Source organism: Xenopus laevis, chromosome 8L (genome assembly GCF_017654675.1).
Source record: "Xenopus laevis strain J_2021 chromosome 8L, Xenopus_laevis_v10.1, whole genome shotgun sequence".
NCBI classification, from domain to species: domain Eukaryota; kingdom Metazoa; phylum Chordata; class Amphibia; order Anura; family Pipidae; genus Xenopus; species Xenopus laevis.
The window spans coordinates 132525563-132551907 of record NC_054385.1 but is presented as its reverse complement, the minus strand read 5'-3'; the positions used below and the strand labels follow the sequence as shown (position 1 = coordinate 132551907).

General features: G+C 43.3%; 1 protein-coding gene across 1 annotated transcript in view; it reads left to right on the top strand.

The window, feature by feature from the left end:
* The first annotated feature begins 14335 nt into the window (after window positions 1–14335).
* Window positions 14336–26345, top strand: part of lmna.L (lamin A/C L homeolog) — a 40179-nt gene continuing 28169 nt past the window's right edge. Inside the window, 1 exon segment of the mRNA NM_001101740.1 lies at window positions 14336–14686. Within this exon segment, the coding sequence (NP_001095210.1) occupies window positions 14343–14686 (344 nt within the window). The 5' untranslated portion in view covers window positions 14336–14342.

Below are 26345 nucleotides of genomic sequence, written 5' to 3'. Positions count from 1 at the left end.
GTATTGTTGCCTGTAATTACCTACTATACACGGGCACTAGAGGGCAGTATTGTTGCCTGTAATTACCTACTATACACGGGCACTAGAGGGCAGTATTGGCTGTACTTACCTACTATACACGGGCACTAGAGGGCAGTATTGTTGGCTGTAATTACCTACTATACACGGGCACTAGAGGGCAGTATTGTTGGCTGTACTTACCTACTATACACGGGCACTAGAGGGCAGTATTGTTGCCTGTAATTACCTACTATACACGGGCACTAGAGGGCAGTATTGTTGCCTGTAATTACCTACTATACACGGGCACTAGAGGGCAGTATTGTTGCCTGTAATTACCTACTATACACGAGCACTAGAGGGCAGTATTGTTGCCTGTAATTACCTACTATACACGGGCACTAGAGGGCAGTATTGTTGCCTGTAATTACCTACTATACACGGGCACTAGAGGGCAGTATTGTTGCCTGTAATTACCTACTATACACGGGCACTAGAGGGCAGTATTGTTGGCTGTAATTACCTACTATACACGGGCACTAGAGGGCAGTATTGTTGGCTGTAATTACCTACTATACACGGGCACTAGAGGGCAGTATTGCTGGCTGTAATTACCTACTATACACGGGCACTAGAGGGCAGTATTGTTGCCTGTAATTACCTACTATACACGGGCACTAGAGGGCAGTATTGTTGCCTGTAATTACCTACTATACACGGGCACTAGAGGGCAGTATTGTTGCCTGTAATTACCTACTATACACGGGCACTAGAGGGCAGTGTAGCTGCAGGATCCCTTGTTATCCAAGATTTAATTCACAGTCTGTAGATTCCAGTGACTTCCGGGACTTTTCCACTAGAGGGTGCTGGGGTGTCAGACACAAAACATGAAACAGGGCGAGTTCTGTAACATTGATCTCTCCATGAATGGGTAACCCATTAACTGCCCCAAGCACTCACTCATTCACTTATTCATTCACTCCCTGTCTTATTTACTCTCTCACTCATTTACTCACTCAATCACTCACTCTCTCATTTATAGTGAAGTCCAATTGAAAAGTTGCTTAGAAATGGCCATTCTATAACATACTGAACGCTAACTTAAAGGTAACCCACCCCTTAATTCTTTTGCGCTCTCAATTATTCCCGGTAATAAAACGGGAAACCCTGACCTAAGGAGCTTACACTCTAGTGGTATAACGGGACACGCTGCCCTTATGTGCTTATGATCAGTCCCTGATTGCAGATGACAGGGTCGAAGCCTGTGCTGCTTTCCTCTGAGTGACGGAGTAATTAAATGTGTATGTGGATATCAGGAGTAAAATCGAAACAAAATAAAGGGGAAGTAAACAGAAACGAGTGAGTCAAGGGAAAGCGATAGAGTCTGCGGTTGGACCACACTTGGATGTGAATGAGTCACACGGCCCCTCATGCACAGACTGGGGGGAGGGGGGATCCCCTGTATCAATGAGGGAACCTCGACTCTGCAGGACAGTACTGACAGGTGCGTCATCATCACTTATATATATATATATATATATATATATATATATATATATATATATATATATATATATAGTGCCAGCAAGTTACACAGCACTTTCCTTTTATTTAGCCAACACGGGCTTCATACTAATGATTGGATCAGAGGGGCCTGCTCACAAGAGCTTACAATCAAAAGGAGTTTGGGAACATCGGCAAATGCCACGTGTGTTGTTTTGATCACCAACCCATGTAATATTATCCTTACTGTATGCTGCTGGCACCCCTCCCCCCTGCCAGGTCATTATCTGATAGGTCAACTGCCAAACTGGAGGTACAGCCAACTGGCACCCATCCTCATTCTACTACTACTCACAGGCTGCAGGGAGTTGCTCTTCCTCCACTACTGTCTGACCTGGGACTTGATATAGAAATACTAATGACTCCATAATGAATCTCACCAACGTCTCTTATGTCCCCTAAAACTTCAAGACAAGGAAATGTATTGCTAACAAATGTCACAGGGCCCACTGGGGTGTCTCCACCTCTGTATAAACAGCCCCAGCCTCCTTACTGAGTGCATAGCTGCAATACCAACGTCACACAGTAGGGTGCGTATTGTATCAGTCTGATCCCCATTATAAGCAGCAGTCCTGTCCTGCTTTATGGCAGCTGAGATTCTAGCTATCTGTATAACAGAACATTCTGTCCCAGTGGCTGCACAGATCCTATCTGATCCCCATTGTAAGCAGCAGTCCTGTCCTGCTTTATGGCAGCTGAGATTCTAGCTATCTGTATAACAGAACATTCTGTCCCAGTGGCTGCACAGATCCTATCTGATCCCCATTGTAAGCAGCAGTCCTGTCCTGCTTTATGGCAGCTGAGATTCTTATTGAGTGACACATAAGCAGAAACATAACATTAGTGGTGCGTGACAGTCAGATCTGTGATTACAGGACCAGTACAAGTTGTAGCAGAATATGAGGAAACAATATATAATAAGTCAGTGCAATATAAACAGAAACTCTCTGTATGATGGAGGTGCTGGGTTGTGTGTAGGATTCGGCATCTGCAGAGGCATCTGGGTCGGGGGTTCTGGGTGAGTCACAAGACAAGAATCTCCATTAATCTCTCTCGGCCACAGAGCGACTCTCGGAGACAGAAAGACAGAGAAACCCACGAAAATGAGAGGAAACGTGACGCTAATTCACTCTCAGTGCAGGGAAAGTCTGACTGTGTTTGGGCTGGGAAGTCCTGGGACACTATTTTGGGTTGCTTAGCGAGTAACCGTGGCAACATAATACTGTGATACAGAATAAAGTGTGTCCTTGAAAAACCGCCCATGGTGCAGTGCCCGGGAGATAAAGAGGTTGGCACGGGATGCCTGAAGCCTCTTAATGTTTTACTTGAACCAATAAGGGAACAATCTACTACAAACACTTTATCCATCAACTCAGTTTTACTGGGGACTCTTCTTGGTGCAGGACTGGGCAAGATGGAGACAATAAGACAAGATGGAGTCAGTAGGACAAGATGGAGAAAGTAGGGCAAGATGAAGACAGTAGGACAAGATGGAGACAGTAGGACAAGATGGAGACAGTAGGACAAGATGGAGACAGTAGGACAAGCTGGAGACAATAAGACAAGATGGAGTCAGTAGTAGAAGATGGAGACAGTAGGGCAAGATGAAGACAGTAGGACAAGATGGAGACAGTAGGACAAGATGGAGACAATAAGACAAGATGGAGTCAGTAGGGCAAGATGGAGAGAATAAGACAAGATGGAGTCAGTAGGAGAAGATGGAGACAGTAGGGCAAGATGAAGACAGTAGGGCAAGATGAAGACAGTAGGACAAGATGGAGACAGTAGGACAAGATGGAGACAGTAGGACAAGATGGAGACAATAAGACAAGATGGAGTCAGTAGGACAATATGGAGACAGTAGGGCAAGATGGAGACAATAAGACAAGATGGAGTCAGTAGGACAATATGGAGACAGTAGGACAAGATGGAGACAGTAGGACAAGATGGAGTCAGTAGGACAAGATGGAGACAGTAGGACAAGATGGAGACAGTAGGACAACATGGAGACAGTAGGACAAGATGGAGACAGTAGGACAAGATGGAGATGGTAGGACAAGGAAACAGTAGGACAAGATGGAGACAGTAGGGCAAGATGAAGACAGCAGAAAATGTCTAGTAGTATAAAGGTGGCCATAGACACACTGATAATATCGTACAAAACATATTTTCATGCAATATTCGGTGCGTATGGTGGGAGACGAGCTGACTCATATTGACAGAAGACCTTGATATCAGTCGGCTTGTCGATAGGACACCTTTGAAGGCACCAGAACATCAGCCATTGTTAGTGCTGGATCATCAGATACAGGTAGAATTATATTGTATGTACAGTATATGGATATCTGACCATTCAGCTGTATATGTGTGTATTGGAACAAGTGATCTTCCCTGAACATTCCCTGAACACTGTAACGTCTATGGCCACTTTAAGAGACAGGAGGAGATGTATTAAAGGCTAAAATGAAGAGAGTGAGGCAAGAAGGAGAGAATAGGGCAATATTGTAAGAATTTGGTTTTATATAAATGTTGACCACAGTTGATGTTGAAGCACAACTCCCAGCACCTGCTTACAGGAAGATGCCTTATATTTACTAAACGTAAAGCAAGGAGGACATGATTAGACTTTACAAGTACATTAGAGGACATTATAGACAAATAGCAGGGGACCTTTTTACCCATAAAGAGAATCACGTACCAGAGGCCTCCCCTTCAGACTAGAGGAAAAGAAGTTTCATTTAAAGGAACAGAGTAGGGGGTTCATCACAGTGAGGACAGTGAGGTTGGGGAATGCACTGCCGGGTGATGATTCAGTTAATGACTATAAGAGGGACTTGGATGATTTCTTGGACAGACATAATACAAAGGCTATTGTGATACTAAACTCTATAGTTAGTATAGGTATGGGTATATATCATTTATGTGACAGTAGGGAGGGGTGTGTGTATGGGGCTGGGTTTTCATTTGGAGGGGTTGAACTTGATGGACTTTGTCTTTTTTCAACCCAATTTAACTATGTAACTATGTATCTATATAACTATATAATTATGTAACTATATAACTATATAACTATATAATTATGTATCTATATAACTATATAATTATGTATCTATATAACTATGTATCTATATAACTATATAACTATGTATCTATATAACTATGTAACTATATAACTATATAATTATGTATCTATATAACTATATAACTATGTATCTATATAACTATATAACTATATAACTATGTAACTATATAACTATATAATTATGTAACAAGCAGGAGAATTTCAGAATAAATGTTTGGTTCCAACTCCTCACATTTGACATGTTCTAGGCTACAGACGCCCACAACCCTGTATTGCAAGAACATGGGAAACATTATTTCGGGTGATAACTAGGGGCAAGTAGAAGAGGCAGTTGCTAGGGGGCAGTTGCTAGGGGGCAGTTGCTGTGTGTGAGCAGACGCGGTTACACGTGAGCAGTTTATTTGCAGAAATCAGGAGAAGCCTGAGCAACGTCACTCGCCACGAGCCTAAAATACTCCGGGTTTCCCTTCCCCGTATCTAAGGAAATGAGTGGAAACAAACAGAGCTGAGAATAGTGTGGCCCACAGTGAGAGTGTCCGGCCGGCTAGTGCTTCCCAGTGTTCCCAAGCCTTATATCCACCAGCTGCACCTCATCTGCTGGGGCACCACTCCACCAACCCACTACTCCTTCTGCCATGCAGCATATAAAATATATATATATATTTCTTATTCTGGCTGATTGAGGCATCACTGTGAATCTTCCATTCCCTTACATGATATACAAGCCTCTTAGTGACTCCCTTAACCACCACAGCCGGGAGTCAGTTCCCTGAAACAACTACATCAGCAGTATAGTCAGTGACAGGCACAAGCTCCTTTACCAGGACCTGACTCCCCCCTCCGCACTCAAGTCTGGGAAGAGCAAGAAGCAGATTTGGGCTTTGGCAGGGGGGTTTGGCAGGGATTTGGTGGTTTGGCTGTCGGAATGGAAAACTGAGGCCGGGGGGTTGTAGCTTTGATGCAGGATTTAAACAGAACAGTCTGGGATCAGTTCTAGGGGCCCAACCTCTCCCCATATGGATCAAGTTGCCCCTGATTGCATCGGGCGCTTTTCCGAAATCTTTTCCAATAAGACTCATTGGATCCCCCAAAATCAACAAAATCTACAGGAATGGTTTTCAGTTGGGGGTGCAAATATTTAGTTCAGAGAATGACCCCCTTACCAGTGAATAATGAAAATTGCCCCAAGAGCTTACTATCTAATGTGTTCATATGTACATAGAGAGAAATGTGACAAGTGCAGAGTGAGCCCCCTCAGATATCCCCGGGCATGTGGGGCCCCTGCTGTCAGGCATTTGGCCCCTAGCTAGGGGCCAGCATTTAGATATTGCTGTATAAATGTGCTTCAGAACTCCGGGTCCCTACAGCTTGATTGTTAAATAAACACACAAGGAGCCGCTTATAATTTGGGCTGAGTCTGCTGGTGAGAATGAGTCACAATCGCATCATCTGCCGCTCATTAACCAGTTTACTGCTGCTCACAGGCTGGTCTGTACCACTGGGAGGGGGGTAGTTAATTCATTTATAGGGTTTCATTTGCTGGGGCAGATTCTAACCCAAAACCTGACCACCTCTGCCTCGTCCTACCAAGCAATATGTTTTACTTACCCTTTAATATAGGAGGGAGTTGCCCTACTGCTCTACCAAGGCCAAATGAAACCTGTTGGCAATAATGTTGTTATTGTATCTAGGCCACTGTACCCCCCCCCTTCCCTGGGAATCCAATGTACCGACTGCCTATAGGAAAGCACTTTTATTGGTTTCACCTTTGCTTTTATAGGCAGTCATGCTCATTAGGGAACAATAAGGCGTTTTATGGGTTAATGTTGTTTAGGCAGATGGATTAGAGGGTGGGGTGCTGGTTTAACCCCCTCTATTAGCAATGCAATTGTCCCTCGTCCCAATAAAGTGCAGCTGAAGGCGTTGCTACTGGTTACAGACTGATTGGCAGACGAGACGCAGGGTGTGTGGGCGAGATGTTTGGATGGGGCAGGGGGGTGAGTAGGGATATAGTATTTCCCCCACTGGGTGCAGCCCATTCCCGTCAATGTAAAAGAAAAAAATATATATATAAACTGCAACATCCAAAGTTTTTTTCTTTCAAAAACATACAAAGTGCGTCACCATGGCAATGTCGGAGAGGCGGAGCCAGGAGACGGTCGCTTCATTGGAGCATTTGGATTTAAATGTTACAGAGCTGAGTTTTTTATCCCTGGAGATAATAAATAGCATGAGTCAGAGTCCAGAGTTCCCCAACTGGTGGGGAGTGTGTGTGTGGAGCTGATGTACTGAGGCTTTCTACATCATCCAACCAAAAGATATCCCAGCAGCCCCCCAATATCCATTCCTGTGATTGAAATTAGTCTCTTGTCCCTGCACTGATGGTTCTGACTCCTGCAAAATTGTAGCAGTTGTGTGTTTTCTGCTTAAAAACATAGCAATGGTTGTCATTTAAAATGATATTAAATCGTTATTGTTCTCAATTTATTCCCTTAAGGAGTAAATGTAGAAGCTCTAAGAATCCCCCTATGTGGCTTAATATAGAAGTAAAGAAGTTAATAGGAAAGAAGAGAAAGGCATTTAATAACTACAAGTCTGTGGGGACAGAAGCTGCATTTAGTAAATATAAACACTTTAATAAATGTTGTAAATCAGCAATCCGGAAGGCAAAGATAGGAAATGAGGAGCGCATTGCAGCTGAGGCTAAAACTAACCCCAACAAGTTTTTTAAGTATATTAGTAGTAAAAAGATGCAGGTTGAGAGTTTTGCACCTAATGGTACCAGTATGGTTGTAACAGATACAGAAAAGTTAAATGCGCTAAATCAGTTCTTGGAGGAAAGCTGATGTCATTCCTATATTTAAAAAGGGGTTACGATCTCAGCCTGGCAATTATAGGCCAGTAAGTCTGACATCTGTGGTGGGCAAATTATTTGAAGGCTTGTTAAGAGATCACATTCAAAATGTTGTCCTAGTGAATGACATTATGAGCAACAATCAGCATGGCTTTATGAAGGATAGGTCATGTCAGACTAATCTGATTGCTTTTTATGATGAGGTAAGTAAGATGAGGCAGATTGAAGTCTTCCTCTGAATCAACTGGCAGTTAGGCAGGTTATATATAGACTAAGGGTAGAACTACACAAGCGCTTTTACCTGCGATATTGTCCATTCCGACGCGCTGAGATGAATCGCAGGCGGCATGTCGGATGCGCTGAATCTAAGGTAAGTAATAGGACACGACTGTCGGATGCGAACGCTGCAAGTTGCGTCTTCATCCAACATTCCTATTACTTACCTTAGATTTAGCGCATCCAACATGACACCTGCAATTCATCTCAGCGGAGACGATATGGACGAATGGACGATATCGCAGGTAAAAGCGCTCGTGTAGTTCTACCCTTGAGGTTGATCTTGATGGACGTGTCTTTTTTCAAACTAACTTACTATGTTACTGTGTTAAAGGGATACTGTTTTGGGAAAAAAAATTTTGTTTTAAAAAAAACAAACAATTTTTTTTTTACATTTTAGCATAACTGCACCATAAATTTGCTGTGAAAAAAAATTTGCAGAGACAAAAAAATCACTGCAAGAAAAAAACACCCATTAACTTCAATAAATTTAGACAATAATTTACCAAGACAAAAAAGTTGCGGTTGCTGTTTTTATTAACTGATGCATTTTTTTTTTCAAAACGCATCAGTTAATAGTGCTGCTCCAGCAGAATTCTGCACTGAAATCCATTTCTCAAAAGAGCAAACAGGTTTTTTTTTATATTCAATTTTGAAATCTGACATGGGGCTAGACATTTTGTCAATTTCCCAGCTGCCCCTGGTCATGTGACTTGTGCTCTGATAAACTTCAGTCACTCTTTACTGCTGTACTGCAAGTTGGAGTCATATCACCCCCTCCCTCCCCCCCCAGCAGCCAAACAAAAGAACAATGGGAAGGTAACCAGATAACAGCTCCCTAAGGGCTCTTACACACGGCCGTTCCGACCTGCGCTCCCCTGCATTCCGTTTTTTGGCGTTCAGCCGCAGGGGAGTGCAGGAATAGACGCAAGTCATTATTTGAAATGGGGCTGTACTCACTCAGGCGCGTGTAGGCGCCGAACGCAGGAAAAATGCAGCATGTTGCGTCTGAACCTGCGTTCGGCGCCTACACGCGCCTGAGTGAGTACAGCCCCATTTCAAATAATGACTTGCGTCTATTCCTGCGCTCCCCTGCGGCTGAACGCCAAAAAACGGAACGCAGGTCGGAACGGCCGTGTGTAAGAGCCCTTACACAAGATAACAGCTGCCTGGTAGAACAACACTCAATAGTAAAATCCAGGACCCACTGAGACACATTCAGTTACATTGAGAAGTAAAAACAGCAGCCTGCCAGAAAGCAGTTCTCTCCTAAAGTGCAGGCACAAGTCACATGACTGGGGGCAGCTGGGAAATTGACAATATGTCTAGCCCCATGTCAGATTTCAAAATTGAATATAAAATAATCTGTTTGCTCTTTTGAGAAATGGATTTCAGTGCAGAATTCTGCTGGAACAGCACTATTAACTGATGTGTTTTGGAAGAAAAAATGTTTTCCCATGACAGTATCCCTTTAATCAGTTGCCTTCTGCTACATTGTTTTCATGCTGCACAACAGGTCTCCTGCTGAACTACACTTACCAGCAACTGCTTTTGGTTGTCAGAGGATGCTGGGAGTTTGTCAGCAGGAGAGAAGAGTGCAAGCTCTTGAGGGCAGAGAGTGAATATACTGTAGGAATTGTATGCACAAGGATAAGGTAACATCCTGCTTTAAAGTGCGTCTAGACTCCCTGATTCCTAAAATAACCATAGGGATCCGGTGACAGCATTGACTGTGTGTTGGGATCTGTGCCTGGGAATGTTCTGTATTGGCCTCTGCCCATTTGCTGCCACTTTCCTGCCTATGGGAGAATCAGATCAGTGCAATAGAAATGGTAGAGATTTGGGATCAGTGAATTCTGTAGGATGAAATCATATCCCTATATGTAATGAAAGACAGAAAGTTTGTCCGGGTGCAGTAACCCATAGCAACCAATATTTGCTTATAAACAGGTGACCAATAAACGCGACCTGCTGATATGCAGGTATTCTGCATCTACCCACCCCAGTGCAACCCCTAACAGGCGCCCCCTTTATTTAAGCGCCCAAATGTGCTGCAGGAAAACAAATCAATTTTATATACATTTAACATTTTCAACTAAATTCCACTAAGTTCTGCCTCCACTCCTCCATCTTGTAGTACTACTGGTACTACTGGTACCTCCCTACTCACTCCACCATCAGCATAGGAAGGGGTTCTTTACTGTAAGGACAGTCAAGTTATGGGATTCCCTACCAAGAGAGGGGGAATGAGTGATTCATTGGTGGGGAGGAAAGGAGGTTTCACCATTAGCATAGGAAGGGGTTCTTTACTGTAAGGGCAGTCAGGTTATGGGATTCCCTACCAAGAGAGGGAATGAGTGATTCATTGGTGGGGAGGAAAGGAAATCTCACCATCAGCATAGGAAGGGGTTCTTTACTGTAAGGGCAGTCAGGTTATAGGATTCCCTACCAAGAGAGGGGGAATGAGTGATTCATTGGTGGGGAGGAAAGGAGATCTCACCATCAGCATAGGAAGGGGTTCTTTACTGTAAGGACAGTCAGGTTATGGGATTCCCTACCAAGAGAGGGGGGGAATGAGTGATTCATTGGTGGGGAGGAAAGGAGATCTCACCATCAGCATAGGAAGGGGTTCTTTACTGTAAGGACAGTCAGGTTATGGGATTCCCTACCAAGAGAGGGGAATGAGTGATTCATTGGTGGGGAGGAAAGGAGATCTCACTATCAGCATAGGAAGGGGTTCTTTACTGTAAGGGCAGTCAGGTTATGGGATTCCCTACCAAGAGAGCGGGAATGAGTGATTCATTGGTGGGGAGGAAAGGAGATCTCACCATCAGCATAGGAAGGGGTTCTTTACTGTAAGGACAGTCAGGTTATGGGATTCCCTACCAAGAGAGGGGAATGAGTGATTCATTGGTGGGGAGGAAAGGAGATCTCACCATCAGCATAGGAAGGGGTTCTTTACTGTAAGGGCAGTCAGGTTATGGGATTTCCTACCAAGAGAGCGGGAATGAGTGATTCATTGGTGGGGAGGAAAGGAGATCTCACCATCAGCATAGGAAGGGGTTCTTTACTGTAAGGGCAGTCAGGTTATGGGATTCCCTACCAAGAGAGGGGAATGAGTGATTCATTGGTGGGGAGGAAAGGAGATCTCACTATCAGCATAGGAAGGGGTTCTTTACTGTAAGGGCAGTCAGGTTATGGGATTCCCTACCAAGAGAGGGGGAATGAGTGATTAATTGGTGGGGAGGAAAGGAGATCTCACCATCAGCATAGGAAGGGGTTCTTTACTGTAAGGGCAGTCAGGTTATGGGATTCCCTACCAAGAGAGGGGGGATGAGTGATTCATTGAAGGGGTTGTGCATGGGGGGTGAGGAAGTTGGGCCCAGGAATATACTTTGCTGTGGGTCCCAGGGGTACAGTGTTGCCCCCATGCGTTACAGAAGTATATTGGGGTAACTGCCGGTATAAAGAGACAGCTGATCATTAAAGGGATACTGTCATCTGAAAACATGTTTTTTTCAAAACACATCAGTTAATAGTGCTACTCCAGCAGAATTCTGCACTGAAATCCATTTCTCAAAAGAGCAAACAGATTTTTTTATATTCAATTTTGAAATCTGACATGGGGCTAGACATTTTGTCAATTTCCCAGCTGCCCCTGGTCATGTGACTTGTGCCTGCACTTTAGGAGAGAACTGCTTTCTGGCAGGCTGTTGTTTTCCCTTCTCAATGTAACTGAATGTGTCTCAGTGGGACATGGGTTTTTACTATTGAGTGCTGTTCTTAGATCTACCAGGCAGCTGTTATCTTGTGTTAGGGAGCTGCTATCTGGTTACCTCCCCATTGTTCTTTTGTTTGGCTGCTGGGGGGGGGGGGAAAGGGAGGGGGGTGATATCACTCCAACTTGCAGTACAGCAGTAAAGAGAGACTGAAGTGTATCAGAGCACAAGTCACATGACTGGGGGCAGCTGGGAAATTGACAATATGTCTAGCCCCATGTCAGATTTCAAAATTGAATATAAAAAAATCTGTTTGCTCTTTTGAGAAATGGATTTCAGTGCAGAATTCTGCTGGAGCAGCACTATTAACTAATTCATTTTGAAAAAAAAAATTCCCATGACAGTATCCCTTTAAGTGTTTAAGGAGGGAGGGGCTTGTTGCTATTTAGTACACAGCTCCCTCTTTATCCAAACACTGACAAATAAAGTGCACAGAGTGTGTAGATAAATCACATGTTTATACAGCGTCACGGAGCTGAGACACGCAACACTGACAGAGCCCCAGCTCTCTCTATATATAGATATTAAGTCACAGAGGGAGAATTGTGGCAGTTGTTGGCTGAGGATGCTGGGATATGTAGTTTGGGAACAATTGGGGATAAAGGGATTCAGAGTTTCCACTGTAGGGTGTGGGCAAGACATCAGACATGTTTGCAGGGGAGACTTATGAAAGTACTTGGGGCCCCACAGTGTCTCCCTGCAAGAATGTGACATTGTATCCTGGGCACAGGGGAGTTAAATTGTACCCTATAACCCACTGCATGGTACCAACCCCTGCCTTGTACTGGAACCAATCACAGCTTCTTTATTTGCCCTTTATATTTGTCTAATGGGATGTGTCATTCCTTCCCATGAGCCTCCACGACACTTTCCCTGGCTCCCTGCAGTCTCGTCTGATCTGCCATTGCCCTCATATAGCCACAACCATTCTCTTCTCCTCTCATAGCTCCCCTATTGTGTTAGTATAAAACTATGGCAGCATAGATATTCCCTGTACTAAGCACAATTCAGCAGGAACAGTCCCTAAGTTTGTTCATAGTCTGTACAGAGAGATCCCATAAAACTATGGCAGCATAGGTATTCCTCTGTACTAAGCACAATTCAGCAGGAACAGTCCCTAAGTTTGCTCATAGTCTGTACAGAGAGATCCCATAAAACTATGGCAGCATAGGTATTCCTTGTACTAAGCACAATTCAGCAGGAACAGTCCCCTAAGTTTGCTCATAGTCTGTACAGAGAGATCCCATAAAACTATGGCAGCATAGGTATTCCCTGTACTAAGCACAATTCAGCAGGAACAGTCCCTAAGTTTGCTCATAGTCTGTACAGAGAGATCCCATAAAACTATACAGCATAGGTATTCCCTGTACTAAGCACAATTCAGCAGGGTGTGTGAGGGGCTTCAAATACAAGGATTTACAGCTCTTTGGTCTGGTTGCTAAGGGTCAGTTGCTATGGGTCAGTTAACCAGGCAACCAGACAGGAAAACATTAATGACTCTGGAGAGAGCGAGAGAAAACAGGCAAAGATAAATACTTTTAGAGGACTTCTATCTAAAACATACTAAAACTGGGTGTTTAGGTGAACTTCCCCTTTAAATAATGTATACCCTTCCCCCCCAACCCCCACTATCCACTCATATAGAAAATGCCTCGGTGCCCCTGGGTCATAGGCTTCTTGCTGTTGTGTCCCCTGTGTGGGTGAAGCCACGGGGCCCCTCCTATGGGGCCAAAGATTAGGAAATCTGATACACACGGGAGCCTTTCTGTAACATTGTAACCAATCAGAGTGCGGCTTCTATTAACCCAACGGCCCTGAGCTATCCAAAGCTAACTGCTGATTGGCTATTAGGGGTTATCAGGCTGTTTTCTGGAACCCACTTAGTACTGTGGGGCCCTATATGTGTACCCCATAAAGGAGCCCAGGTTCCATATGGAATATCTATAAAGGGCACATTTGTTGGACACATACGATCTAATTCTAATGGAAACCTCCCTCCTCTCCACTCGCTGAACCGGTTTTTACCTACACAGCACTGATTATTTGTATTATTATTAATAATAATAATAATAATAATAATAATAATTAGAAAGAAAGCACCAAAATATTCTGCAGTGCTGTACAATACATGGTTAAACATCAGCAATAAGCAACGCAAGAGGTAACGAGGGCCCTGGCCAAAAGAGCTTACAATCTGAATAATGATTTTATTTTGGTTTTATTTGTGGAGCAGGGGGGAAGTGACTGTGAAATGACCCTCCCCCGGAGGTTGCTGGGAGTTGTAGTTCTGCAGAAGTACAATTGATCCAAGCTGCTGTAACATTCAGGGATGAGCAAACTAGCCGGGGCTGATGGGACATGTAGTTGTGCAGACGTTGGTGAGTGCCGGTGTTATTGGTGAGTGACAGCTCCTCCGGCTCATAGAGGTTCTGCAGCTGCTGTGTCCCTAGGGTCGCTGCCTTTTCTGGAAGAAAATCCCGGCCTTCCTAGATCTTTTTTCCCTATTAATAACATTGGGATCAACCATCATTTTTACCGGCCAGACCAGTAAGATACCGGCCAGGTGGCAACCAGTGTCCCCCAGATGGCTCACGTCAAGCAGCCGGCTGTGAGGGGCGATGCAAGGATTTTGGTTTTCCTTTCCCTTTAAGCTCCTCCTCCTCCTCGGGTCCCTCCCAGGGGCTGGCAGTTGTGAGTGGATGTAACTGGGAGGCACAGGGCACATCAGACTGTCAGTTGGAGAAGGAAAGCAGAGGACTCTGACTGTCAGCTGTGAATTCACCAAGCTATGGAGACCCCAGGTCAGAAGCGGGCGACCCGCAGCACCCACACCCCACTCTCCCCCACCCGTATCACCCGCCTGCAGGAGAAGGAAGATCTGCAGGGGCTCAATGACCGATTGGCCGTCTACATCGACAAGGTGCGTTCCCTGGAGCTGGAGAACGCCGGGCTGCGTCTGCGAATCACCGAGTCTGAAGACGTCATCAGCCGCGAGGTCACGGGCATCAAGTCGGCGTATGAGACGGAGCTGGCGGACGCACGGAAAACTCTGGACTCGGTGGCCAAGGAGAGGGCTCGTCTGCAGCTGGAGCTGAGCAAGATCCGCGAGGAGCACAAGGAGCTGAAAGCGAGGTAGGACCCAGGGGAGACTGTGCCATGAATGTGCCAACTGCTGGCGCGGTTACATTTGTACCCTGGATATAAATGGTCATAACACTGGCACAAACCTGACTCATTCCACTGCTACTTGTATTATCAGACCTGCCTCTAGGGAGCACCTCATGTAAATGTAAAGCAATTCCATTGCACCCTTCCTTTCTACGTCCTACCACCCCTGCTGGGAGTCTGTTCCCTGTATCTATCCCCCTTTCTGTAAAGTATCACTTCCTTATGTTCCCTTTCACTCTCCCTCCTATTCCTTTACTGTATTAGTCCTACCACCCCTGCTGGGAGTCTGTTCCCTGTATCTATCCCCCTTTCTGTAAAATATCACTTCCTTATGTTCCCTTTCACTCTCCCTCCTATTCCTTTACTGTATTAGTCCTACCAACCCTGCTGGGAGTCTGTTCCCTGTATCTATCCCCCTTTCTGTAAAGTATCACTTCCTTATGTTCCCTTTCACTCTCCCTCCTATTAATTTACTGTATTAGTCCTACCACCCCTGCTGGGAGTCTGTTCCCTGTATCTATCCCCCTTTCTGTAAAGTATCACTTCCTTATGTTCCCTTTCACTCTCCCTCCTATTCCTTTACTGTATTAGTCCTACCACCCCTGCTGGGAGTCTGTTCCCTGTATCTATCCCCCTTTCTGTAAAGTATCACTTCCTTATGTTCCCTTTCACTCTCCCTCCTATTCCTTTACTGTATTAGTCCCACCACCCCTGCTGGGAGTCTGTTCCCTGTATCTATCCCCCTTTCTGTAAAGTATCACTTCCTTATGTTCCCTTTCACTCTACCTCCTATTCCTTTACTGTATTATTCCTACCACCCCTGCTGGGAGTCTGATCCCTGTATCTATCCCCCTTTCTGTAAAGTAACACTTCCTTATGTTCCCTTTCCCTCTCCCTCCTATTCCTTTACTGTATTAGTCCTACCACCCCTGCTGGGAGTCTGTTCCCTGTATATATCCCCCTTTCTGTAAAGTATCACTTCCTTATGTTCCCTTTCACTCTCCCTCCTATTCCTTTACTGTATTAGTCCTACCACCCCTGCTGGGAGTCTGTTCCCTGTATCTATCCCCCTTTCTGTAAAGTATCACTTCCTTATGTTCCCTTTCACTCTCCCTCCTATTCCTTTACTGTATTAGTCCTACCACCCCTGCTGGGAGTCTGTTCCCTGTATATATCCCCCTTTCTGTAAAGTATCACTTCCTTATGTTCCCTTTCACTCTCCCTCCTATTCCTTTACTGTATTAGTCCTACCACCCCTGCTGGGAGTCTGTTCCCTGTATCTATCCCCCTTTCTGTAAAGTATCACTTCCTTATGTTCCCTTTCACTCTCCCTCCTATTCCTTTACTGTATTAGTCCTACCACCCCTGCTGGGAGTCTGTTCCCTGTATCTATCCCCCTTTCTGTAAAGTATCACTTCCTTATGTTCCCTTTCACTCTCCCTCCTATTCCTTTACTGTATTAGTCCTACCACCCCTGCTGGGAGTCTGATCCTCATTCCCCTTGCTACTAACATGACTTTACACCTACAGAAGTGGTAGTTGTTATTACAGAGACATTCATTGATATATGAGTGGCACACGCTACATACCAAGTACCACCACTTCTTATCAATGAGCTCATTCCATTATTAATAATCCCTGTGCTGTTCGGTGTTGTCCCTACTGTGCCGGGAGTCTGTGCCGGGAGTCAGCGGCTAAAATAGAAAACAACATTATTTTGCTCCCTGCCCTCCCACTATACAGAGACCCTGTGCCCCCACTCAGAGGGAACTTATTGCAGCCATTGCATTTGGCACACAATTTAGGGCTCCGTCTCCAGTGAATGTCTCTTTGGATTGGTTCAGTGGTACCCGGGCACTTGCAGGTTCTATAAAGCTGTGCCCACTTACTCTAACTCTACCTACAAGCGATGCCCTTGACCAATAACTTTACCCTGTATCTGTGCCAACCCAATGTAGATATTCCCTATGGGCTCTCAGCCAAGGTTTCAGCTCGATGCCCAACAGTGGCACTAGGGAAGGGCATGTAATGCTGGGCCCAGCCCTGTTTACTCCTCATTATCGGTTGTAAGTACATCTCACCCGGCACTTACAGTCACACCCATTGTGTCATGAGATTGTGGCACACAAAACAATATTTACCAGACATGAGTGGTTGTTGGCGCAACAAGTTGCAAGAAATAGTCACCAATGCATCCACGTTGCACAACTCTCTGCTGCTGTTGCTGAACTAAGGATGCTGGGAGTTGCAGTCCAACCACAGACACAGAATTCCCTTATATGGTCTTGTGTTTTCCTCAGATCCCGGGAAAAACCAGACTTTGCTCTCCCAAGCCAAGAGGCGGGAGTCTGGCCGCTCATTTTACAGCAGTTACACAGATTTCCTTGCACAGTCGCTTCCCAGGATCTGCCTTAAATTAATCAGCCCCCTCCCCTGTAATTAGGAAACATGTTGCGTGGAGCCCAAGGCATGCTGGGAAATCAAGGAAGTGCATTATTATGTGACGCAGGGCTGTTATTGGCCGGCTTCCCTGCATTGCAGTATATGGAATATTCCTGTATATTATACATGTGGGAGGGAGCTGCCATATCAGTTACTATACAGTACAAGAGTAAAGATCATCCTCTCTTGGATCATGGGACTTTCATTTCTGGGGGGAGGGGTGATTTCAGTCTCTTGCATTTAATTATGAATTACTCGTCTCCCCCTGAGCTGCACAAAACTGCCAGACTCCTAGTGAAAGTGTCATACTGCTAAGCACCTCTAAGACTCCGCCCCTTTCCTTTACCTGTAAGCGCCAGCTACAACCTGCACCCCCCAGCCATGTGACTAAGGTCCCACCCAGACATTCCTGTTACAGGTGAGAGTAAATTCCTGACATGTCTGAGCCCTGACACCCCCCCTTGCTCCGCCCGTGACTCCCCTGCTGAACTGGGATGCCTTGCCCCCCATGCCCAATATATATGGGGGGGTATATTATTATTATGATCAGTGCTGCCCACCCATACAACTCTGACCACCCGCAGTCCCATTTAATTTGGGGGTTTAATTAAGGGCAGCCACACCCACTCCCCCCTTATACTTGAAAGTTGTGGGAGGGGCTAGAATGATAGGCCGGCCCCAGCCTGTTCTTCACTACCAGCTTGTCACCCATTATAGTTCCAGGTATTTTAATATACTAAATAGGCACCGCACCTTCATTGGCCTTTGGGATGGGCACCCAAATTCACTGCGCTAACCCAACACCCACCTCACAACATGGAGCCATCCATTTACCATCTGGGGAGGAACAGTAGGACAGACTCATACCCTTCTGCACTGATGTGTTTATATTGGGGGGCAGTAGTAAAGCCTCACCACTTAAAGGATAAGTGAACCTTTAAAATAAGTGAATGTAAAACTGATGAGGGGGCTATTTTAAGCACTTTTGCAATGTACATTCAATATTTATTTTGTTTTAATTCCAATATAATAAGGATAAGTAAATCTTTAAAATAAGTGAATGAAAAATTGATAAGGGTGCTATGTTAAGCACTTTTGTCATGTACGTTTATTATTTATTTTGTTTTTATTCCAAGATATTAAAGGGATCCTGTCATCAGAAAACATGTTTTTTTCAAAACGCATCAGTTAATAGTGCTACTCCAGCAGAATTCTGCACTGAAATCCATTTCTCAAAAGAGCAAACTGATTTTTTTATATTCCATTTTGAAATCTGACATGGGGCTAGACATATTGTCAATTTCCCAGCTGCCCCCAGTCATGTGACTTGTGCCTGCACTTTAGGAGAGAAATGCTTTCTGGCAGGCTGGTGTTTTTCCTTCTCAATGTAACTGAATGTGTCTCAGTGGGACCTGGATTTTACTATTGAGTGTTGTTCTTAGATCTACCAGGCAGCTGTTATCTTGTGTTAGGGAGCTGTTATCTGGTTACCTTCCCATTGTTCTGTTGTTTGGCTGCTGGGGGGGAAAAGGGAGGGGGTGATATCACTCCAACTTGCAGTACAGCAGTAAAGAGTGATTGAAGTTTATCAGAGCACAAGTCAAATGACTTGGGGCAGCTGGGAAACTGACAATATGTCTAGCCCCATGTCAGATTTCAAAACTGAATATAAAAAAATCTGTTTGCTCTTTTGAGAAATGGATTTCAGTGCAGAATTCTGCTGGAGCCGCACTATTAACTGGTGCATTTTGAAAAAAATGTTTTTCCCCATGACAGTATCCCTTTAAGGGATATATGTACTGTTAATATAAATGAATTTTGTTACAACAGTGCCACCTGCTGGTCAGTTTCCCACCAGTCTGACCAGCAAGTAGTCAAGGAAGTTGTCAGGAGAAAGAAAGAGGCTGCTCTGATGTTCTTCTGCTTAGGAAAGATGTGAGAAAGGTTTCTAATTTTATTCCTAAACAGAAGAACATCAGCCTCTTTCTTTCTCCTGACAACTTCCTTGACTACTTGCTGGTCAGACTGGTGGGAAACTGACCAGCAGGTGGCGCTGTTGTAACAAAATTCATTCATATTAACAGCACATGTATCCCTTAATATCTTGGAATTAAAAGAAAACAAATAATGAATGTAAATTGCAAATTGATTAAAATAGCCCCCTCATCAGTTTTAAAATCACTTATTTTAAAGGTTTACTTATCCTTTAAGTATTGACATTATGGGCATGTTTTTTGGTACTCACAATCTAAAAAGGCAGCCCCTCCTCTTCCCCTACTGCACCAACAGTTTGCAGCTGAATTGTGGGTCATTCCCTTTTGTATTTAGTTTTGGGGGGATAAGGGACAGCCACACCCCTTTCTTCCTACTGTACTTACAGTCCCCAAGCTGTGAGTATCATTCAATACTATTCCTACTTGCACCCCTATTGGGATTGGCATTGCTCCATGTGCCCACTGCTTTGTGCCAGGACACAAGATTCACCCCAGGAACTACCAGGGGACCCTCACACTGTCCCCCAAACAACTGCTTCGGACAAGGGCTGATTTGATGCCAGGAGGGAATTTAAATCTGGCTTCCAGCCCTCATGGCTACGGCTGCAGTTGGCACAGTCCCATACAATGTGGCCTGCGTGGGTGCCGCTGCATTCTCCAGCAAAGGTCAGTCTTTAGGAAGGGAAGACACAACAAATGGGCTGCTCTGGGCTTTGCAGCTGAAATATTTCCCTTCATGTGCCCAAACAATGCCCCATAGTGGTGCCCAGTTAAAGGGAGTGGTTCACCTTAAAGAGATGGTTCACCTTCAAACACCTAGTTGTTTTCAGATAGATCACCAGAAATAACGACTTTTTCCAATTACTTTCTATTTTCTATGTGTCAGCGTTTTTCTAATATTGAAGTGTAAAGTGTCATTTTTCACCTTCTGAACCAGCCCTAGGAGGGGGGTCGCCGACCCTGTAAACTGTTCTAAATTGATACATTTAGTCGCTACATTTCTTATCTTTGTCCCTGCTGAGCAGAATCTCTGGGTTTCATTACAGACAGCTGTTAGACTTGATACAATAGTTACTGATACTCCAGAGATGCTGCTGAGAAATGGATCAACTAATTGTATCAACTAAATGTATCAACTAAATGTTGTAAAATTATAACAGTCCAGAGTTTGCCCCTGAATTACTGAGCTGTCAGACTCAAACACCAGAGACACCAACATTCAACTTTACACTTAGATTTTGGAAAAACAGTACAAAATAAATAATGGAAAATAACTGAAAAAAGTCTGTATTTCTGGGGAACAATCTGAAAACTGAATTGAAAAAAGTGTTTGTAAAGTGAACAACCCCTTTAAAGTTAACGTTTAATATGTTACAGAAGGGTAAATTCTAAGAAACTTTGCAATTGGTCGCCATTATTTAATTTTTTTTATAGTTTTTTTTAATTATTTGCCTTCTTATGACTCTTCCAAGTTTTCAAATAGGGGTCACTGACCCCATCTAAAAACAAATGCTCTGTAAGGCTACATATTTATCATTACTGCTGATTTTTATTACTTCTTTCTATTCAGGCCTCTCCTGTTCATATTCCAGCCTCTTATTCAAATCAATGCATGGTTGCTAGGGTAAGTTGAGCCCTAGCAACCAGACTGCTGAAATTACAAACTGGAGAGCTGCTGAATAAAAAACTCAAAATCCATAAATAATAAAAAAGGAAAACCAATTACAAATTGTCTCAGAATATTCCTCTCTACATCTTACTAACAGTTAACTCAAAGGTGAACAACCTATTTAATAGAAACCAGACAAACACCAACCTGTTTATTAACCATAATGAGACACTGACCCACCCCAGGGAGTATCCAGCTTGGGACTCATTATCCCCAGAGAGCCGGGAAGTTTCCCTATTTCCACAGCAATTGTGCATTAAACCCTGTGTTGTTTCATTGGTACAGTGATATTTTTTATTTCTTCGGTGGAGTTCCCCTTTAAAGAGACATTGTATCTGGATAGTGTATACGAGGTACACGGAAACCGTATTTACTAGAAACAGCAGGCGGCAGAGTACAAAGTATTCAGATAGAAAGAACCTGTTCCCGCAACATCCTACTGAATGAATATAAAGACAAGGGCTGTAACATTACTCACCCCACAGGGAAATCCCAATTTTGTTTACAGTATGAAAGACTTTTATGTGTTACTTCCCCTTTAAGGTACAAATGGAGTTGCTATAGAATTGCCTACATGCATCAGCGCTGTCTCTTTGTATCACTCGGGGTTCCCTGGACTATAGCTGTGCCTGGATACTGCCTCGTATTGCAAAACATATGGCAGCTCTCAGCCGTTTAGGGAAGCAGTATGGCATCTCCCGTGCTCAGATACCCGGGGGTCTATTTAACTGGGAGAGCATTAATGATGTAAAGTAACTGGAAGATCAGGTGCTCTGGAATGGTAATTGGGAGGAATCAGACCTACTGAGCCTTGATATTAGGCACTGAGCCCATGAGGGTTAAACCATTATAGCCATAGGGGGAGGGGAGGAAAGTTCCTTTCACTTTCTATTTCCCTTAAACATTTCTACTTTGTGCCAAACATGTGACATCTCAGCAGAGAAAGAAGCCGCTGGATCAGGTTTAAGAATTCCCCCTCCTCCTTGGGGCCCTCCCTGGGAACTAAGGTTGCCACCTGGCCGGTAAATATGATGGTTGATTCCAATGTTATTAATAGGGAATAAAGATAAATATATAGGAAGGTCAGTGATCCCAATGTTATTAATAGGGAATAAAGATAAATATATAGGAAGGTCAGTGATCCCAATGTTATTAATAGGGAATAAAGATAAATATATAGGAAGGTCAGTGATCCCAATGTTATTAATAGGGAATAAAGATAAATATATAGGAAGGTCAGTGATCCCAATGTTATTAATAGGGAATAAAGATAAATATATAGGAAGGTCAGTGATCCCAATGTTATTAATAGGGAATAAAGATAAATATATAGGAAGGTCAGTGATCCCAATGTTATTAATAGGGAATAAAGATAAATATATAGGAAGGTCAGTGATCCCAATGTTATTAATAGGGAATAAAGATAAATATATAGGAAGGTCAGTGATCCCAATGTTATTAATAGGGAATAAAGATAAATATATTGGAAGGCCGGTATTTTTTTTACAGGAAAGGCTACTGGGAGCCGATTAAGGGGTTCTGGGAAGGTGAAAGGATCACAGCACTTGGGCACAATTTGGAAAGAAGTGATAGATAATCATTACTGATCTCACCTTATGTAACACTGCTTATTTTGTTTTAAAGGGGAACTAAAGGCTTCATGGATTCTACTGGGATTCCTTATAATAATAATAATAATAAAAGAAGCAACTGCTCAAATTCTGGATGGGGGAGGGGCAGGTTTCAGACACAAATGTACTGACAAACAGAGCCTTCTGCAGGTCCCACGTGGGCCTATATAATATATATAATAGGTACAGTCTCTACTCCCCCCCCCTTAATACATGACATGGGCTCCGCCCGACATGCCTGGTATGTGCCCAGTGTGATCAGCACTTTTCTGACCCAGAATTCTCATGAAGCTGAGTCCCTTCTGCTTTGGCCACATTCCTGTAACAGGGGAAATAACTTTGAAGTAAACTCTACAATGGCGTATTTTATTAAAAAGATCTACAATTTGTCGGGTTTTTCAATCTGTTTTGGGTTAAATTGGCACAGTCGTGAGTGTGAGAGTAATTTCCCCTTAAATAAGGCAGATTAATGTTTATCCCTATGCTTGGGGCTGCATGGGGTTGTGGGAGATGTAGTTCACAAGCCGGTGCTGTGCTGTAGATATTGAGGGGGTGGCGTAGATGCGATGCTTCGTGTTGCACAAGAGAACAAAGAACATTAGAGACTCAGTTGTGCCGTTCCCAGATCCTATAAAACTCATTGTTTGGGCCCCGGGGCTCATTGAATTTGGGACACGATACAATTTTCCACCTCATTTTATTTTAATTTAAATTCCTCTTTGTCGGGGTTAACCAGTGAGTCACAGGGAAGTGGGGGGGCATTGAGTTGGTTATTCCCAAATGCCCCTGTCTATAGACCCCCCCCACACACTGATACAATAGAATCAGCCTTTATTCTAGGGATAATATTTCCCTATGTAAATAGTGATGCCAGGGCATGGGGGGGGGGTAAGAGCTTGTTCTGCAGCTGCTGCTTTGGCTGTTTAATGAGTGTCAGTTCCCTCAGCTGTTCCTTAGTACAGACTGTCCCTATAGTGCCAATGATATAGTGCCAATGATATAGTGTCAATGATTTAGTGCCCATGATATAGTGCCAATTATATAGTGCCAATTATATAGTGCCAATTATATAGTGTCAATGGTATAGTGTCAATGGTATAGTGTCAATGATATAGTGCCAATGATATAGTGCCAATGATATAGTGTCAATGATTTAGTGCCCATGATATAGTGCCAATTATATAGTGTCAATGGTATAGTGTCAATGATATAGTGTCAATGATATAGTGCCAATGATATAGTGCCAAAGATAAAGGGCCAACGATATAGTGCCAATGATATAGTGCCAACGATATAGTGCCAATGATATAGTGTCAATAATATAGTGCCCATGATATAGTGTCAATGATATAGTGTCAATAATATAGTGCCCATGATAGTGTCAATAATATAGTGCCCATGATATAATGTCAATGATGTAGTACCAATGATATAGTGTCAATGATATAGTACCAATGATATAGTGCCCATGAAATAGTGTCAATGATATAGTGTCAATAATATAGGACCCATGATATAGTGCCCATGATATAGTGCCAACGATATAGTGCCAAAGATATAGTGCCAATGATATAGTGTCAATGATATAGTGTCAATAATATAGTGCCCATGATAGTGTCAATAATATAGTGCCCATGATATAATGTCAATGATGTAGTACCAATGATATAGTGTCAGTGATATAGTGTTTAATGATATAATGCAAATTATATAGTGTCAATGATATAGTACCAATGATATAGTGCCAATGATATAGTGCCCATGATATAGTGTCAATGATATAGTGTCAATAATATAGTGCCCTTGATATAGTGCCCATGATATAGTGTCAATGATATAGTACCAATGATATAGTGTCAATGATATAGTGCCCATGATATAGTGTCAATGATATACTGTAGTGTCAATGATATAGTGTCAATAATATAGTGCCCATGATATAGTGTCAATAATATAGTGCCCATGATATAGTGCCCATGATATAGTGTCAATGATATAGTATCAATGATATAGTGTCAAAGATATAGTGCCCATGATATAGTGCCCATGATATAGTGCCAATGATATAGTGTCAATTATATAGTGCCAATGATATAATGCAAATGATATAGTGTTAATGATGATATAGTGCCCATGATATAGTGCCAATTATATAATGGCAATGATATAGTGCAAATGATATAGTGTCAATGATATAGTGCCCATGATATAGTGCCCATGATATAGTGTCAATGATATAGTGTCAATGATATAATGCAAATTATATAGTGCCAATGATATAGTGTCAATGATATAGTGCCAATGATATAGTGTTAATAATATAGTGCCCATGATATAGTGCCAATGATATAGTGTCAATGATATAGTGCCAATAATATAATGCAAATTATATAGTGTCGATAATATAGTGTCAATGATATAGTGCCCATGATATAGTGCCAATAATATAATGCAAATGCTAAAGTGCCACTGATATAGTGCCAAGGGTGTGGCATATACACAACAGTGCCATGCTTTTTCCTGGCGCTATACCCAGTCCATGCAGTATTCCTGTTACAGCTCATAATGACACTCCAGAGGGCAATACATGAATTAATGGCACCGGGATAAGGAGCGAGTGTCTTAACTCAACACAACAGACTTCCTTCCTGCTGGCACTGCCAACTGACTCACATTCTTGCCCGGACTTTAAAGGAGAACTAAACCATAAAAATGAATGTGGCTAAAAATGTCCTATTTGATATAGTGAACTTATTGCACGAGGCTAAAGTTTGAGCTTGTCAATAGCAGCAATGATCCAGGACTTCAAACTTGTCACAGGGGGTCACCATCTTGGAAAGTGTCTGTGACACTCACATGCTCAGTGGGCTCTGATTGGCTGTTGAGAAGCTAAGCTTAGGGCTCGTCACTAATTATCCAGCAGAAAATGACCTTCCCTGGCTGTAATATAAGATGATGCTACAGGTTTGCTGATTATTCAATTCTGATGCTAATTGCACTGGTTTCTGTGCTGCCATGTAGTAATTATGTGTATTAATTACTAATCAGCCTTATATTGTGACATTTCTATTCTATGTGTACTGTATATTGTGAGTGGGTCCCTAAGCTCAGTAAGTGACAGCAGCACAGAGCATGTGCAGTGAATCAGCAGAAAAGAAGATGGGGAGCTACTGGGGCATCTTTGGAGACACAGATCTTTACTGCTAAAGGGCTGTGGTTGCCTTGGGCTGGTACAGAAGCACAAAACATCATGTACAACATTTCTAGCTACTTCTTTAGTTAGGCTTTAGTTCTCCTTTAAGGAAGCCAATTACTGGGCAGGGTTGGAAGGGTTAATACAGTCCATTCACTGCCACTTTTTGATCTACAGCCGAAGGTGATTCCAAATGAGCCAGAATTTGTGGGCTTATTGCCTATGAGAAGGGGCCGGTTTATAGAGGTCATATCGGATCCCATAGATGTGACTGCAGATGAAGTGGATTATCTTGAGCCTCGTGTAATACAGAAGTTATAGAGCAGCTTATGGGACAAACCATGTGTGTGTGGTTAGCAGGGATCCCACGGAAACTGAATATATCCCATGAGCTTACAGTCCTTCAGACGTTACCAATGAGAGCACATTTTCGTACATGTTCACAGGAACGTGACGACGTCCCTCAATAAATTGGCTCAGGAACCTCTTTACTTGAGATATTTAATCAGGGACAGGATCTAATCACAGAAAGTGTTGACAATAGGGGTGGCATAAGATTTGTGTCAATACAGCCAGGGGAACGCTCATGGCTACTGACTATTTATTAGCCCAGATAGGGCAGAACAGATATCAGGTTTAATTTCACAGTGTGATATATGTACTCTTACTCCACTTTACAGAATGATCCAAATGT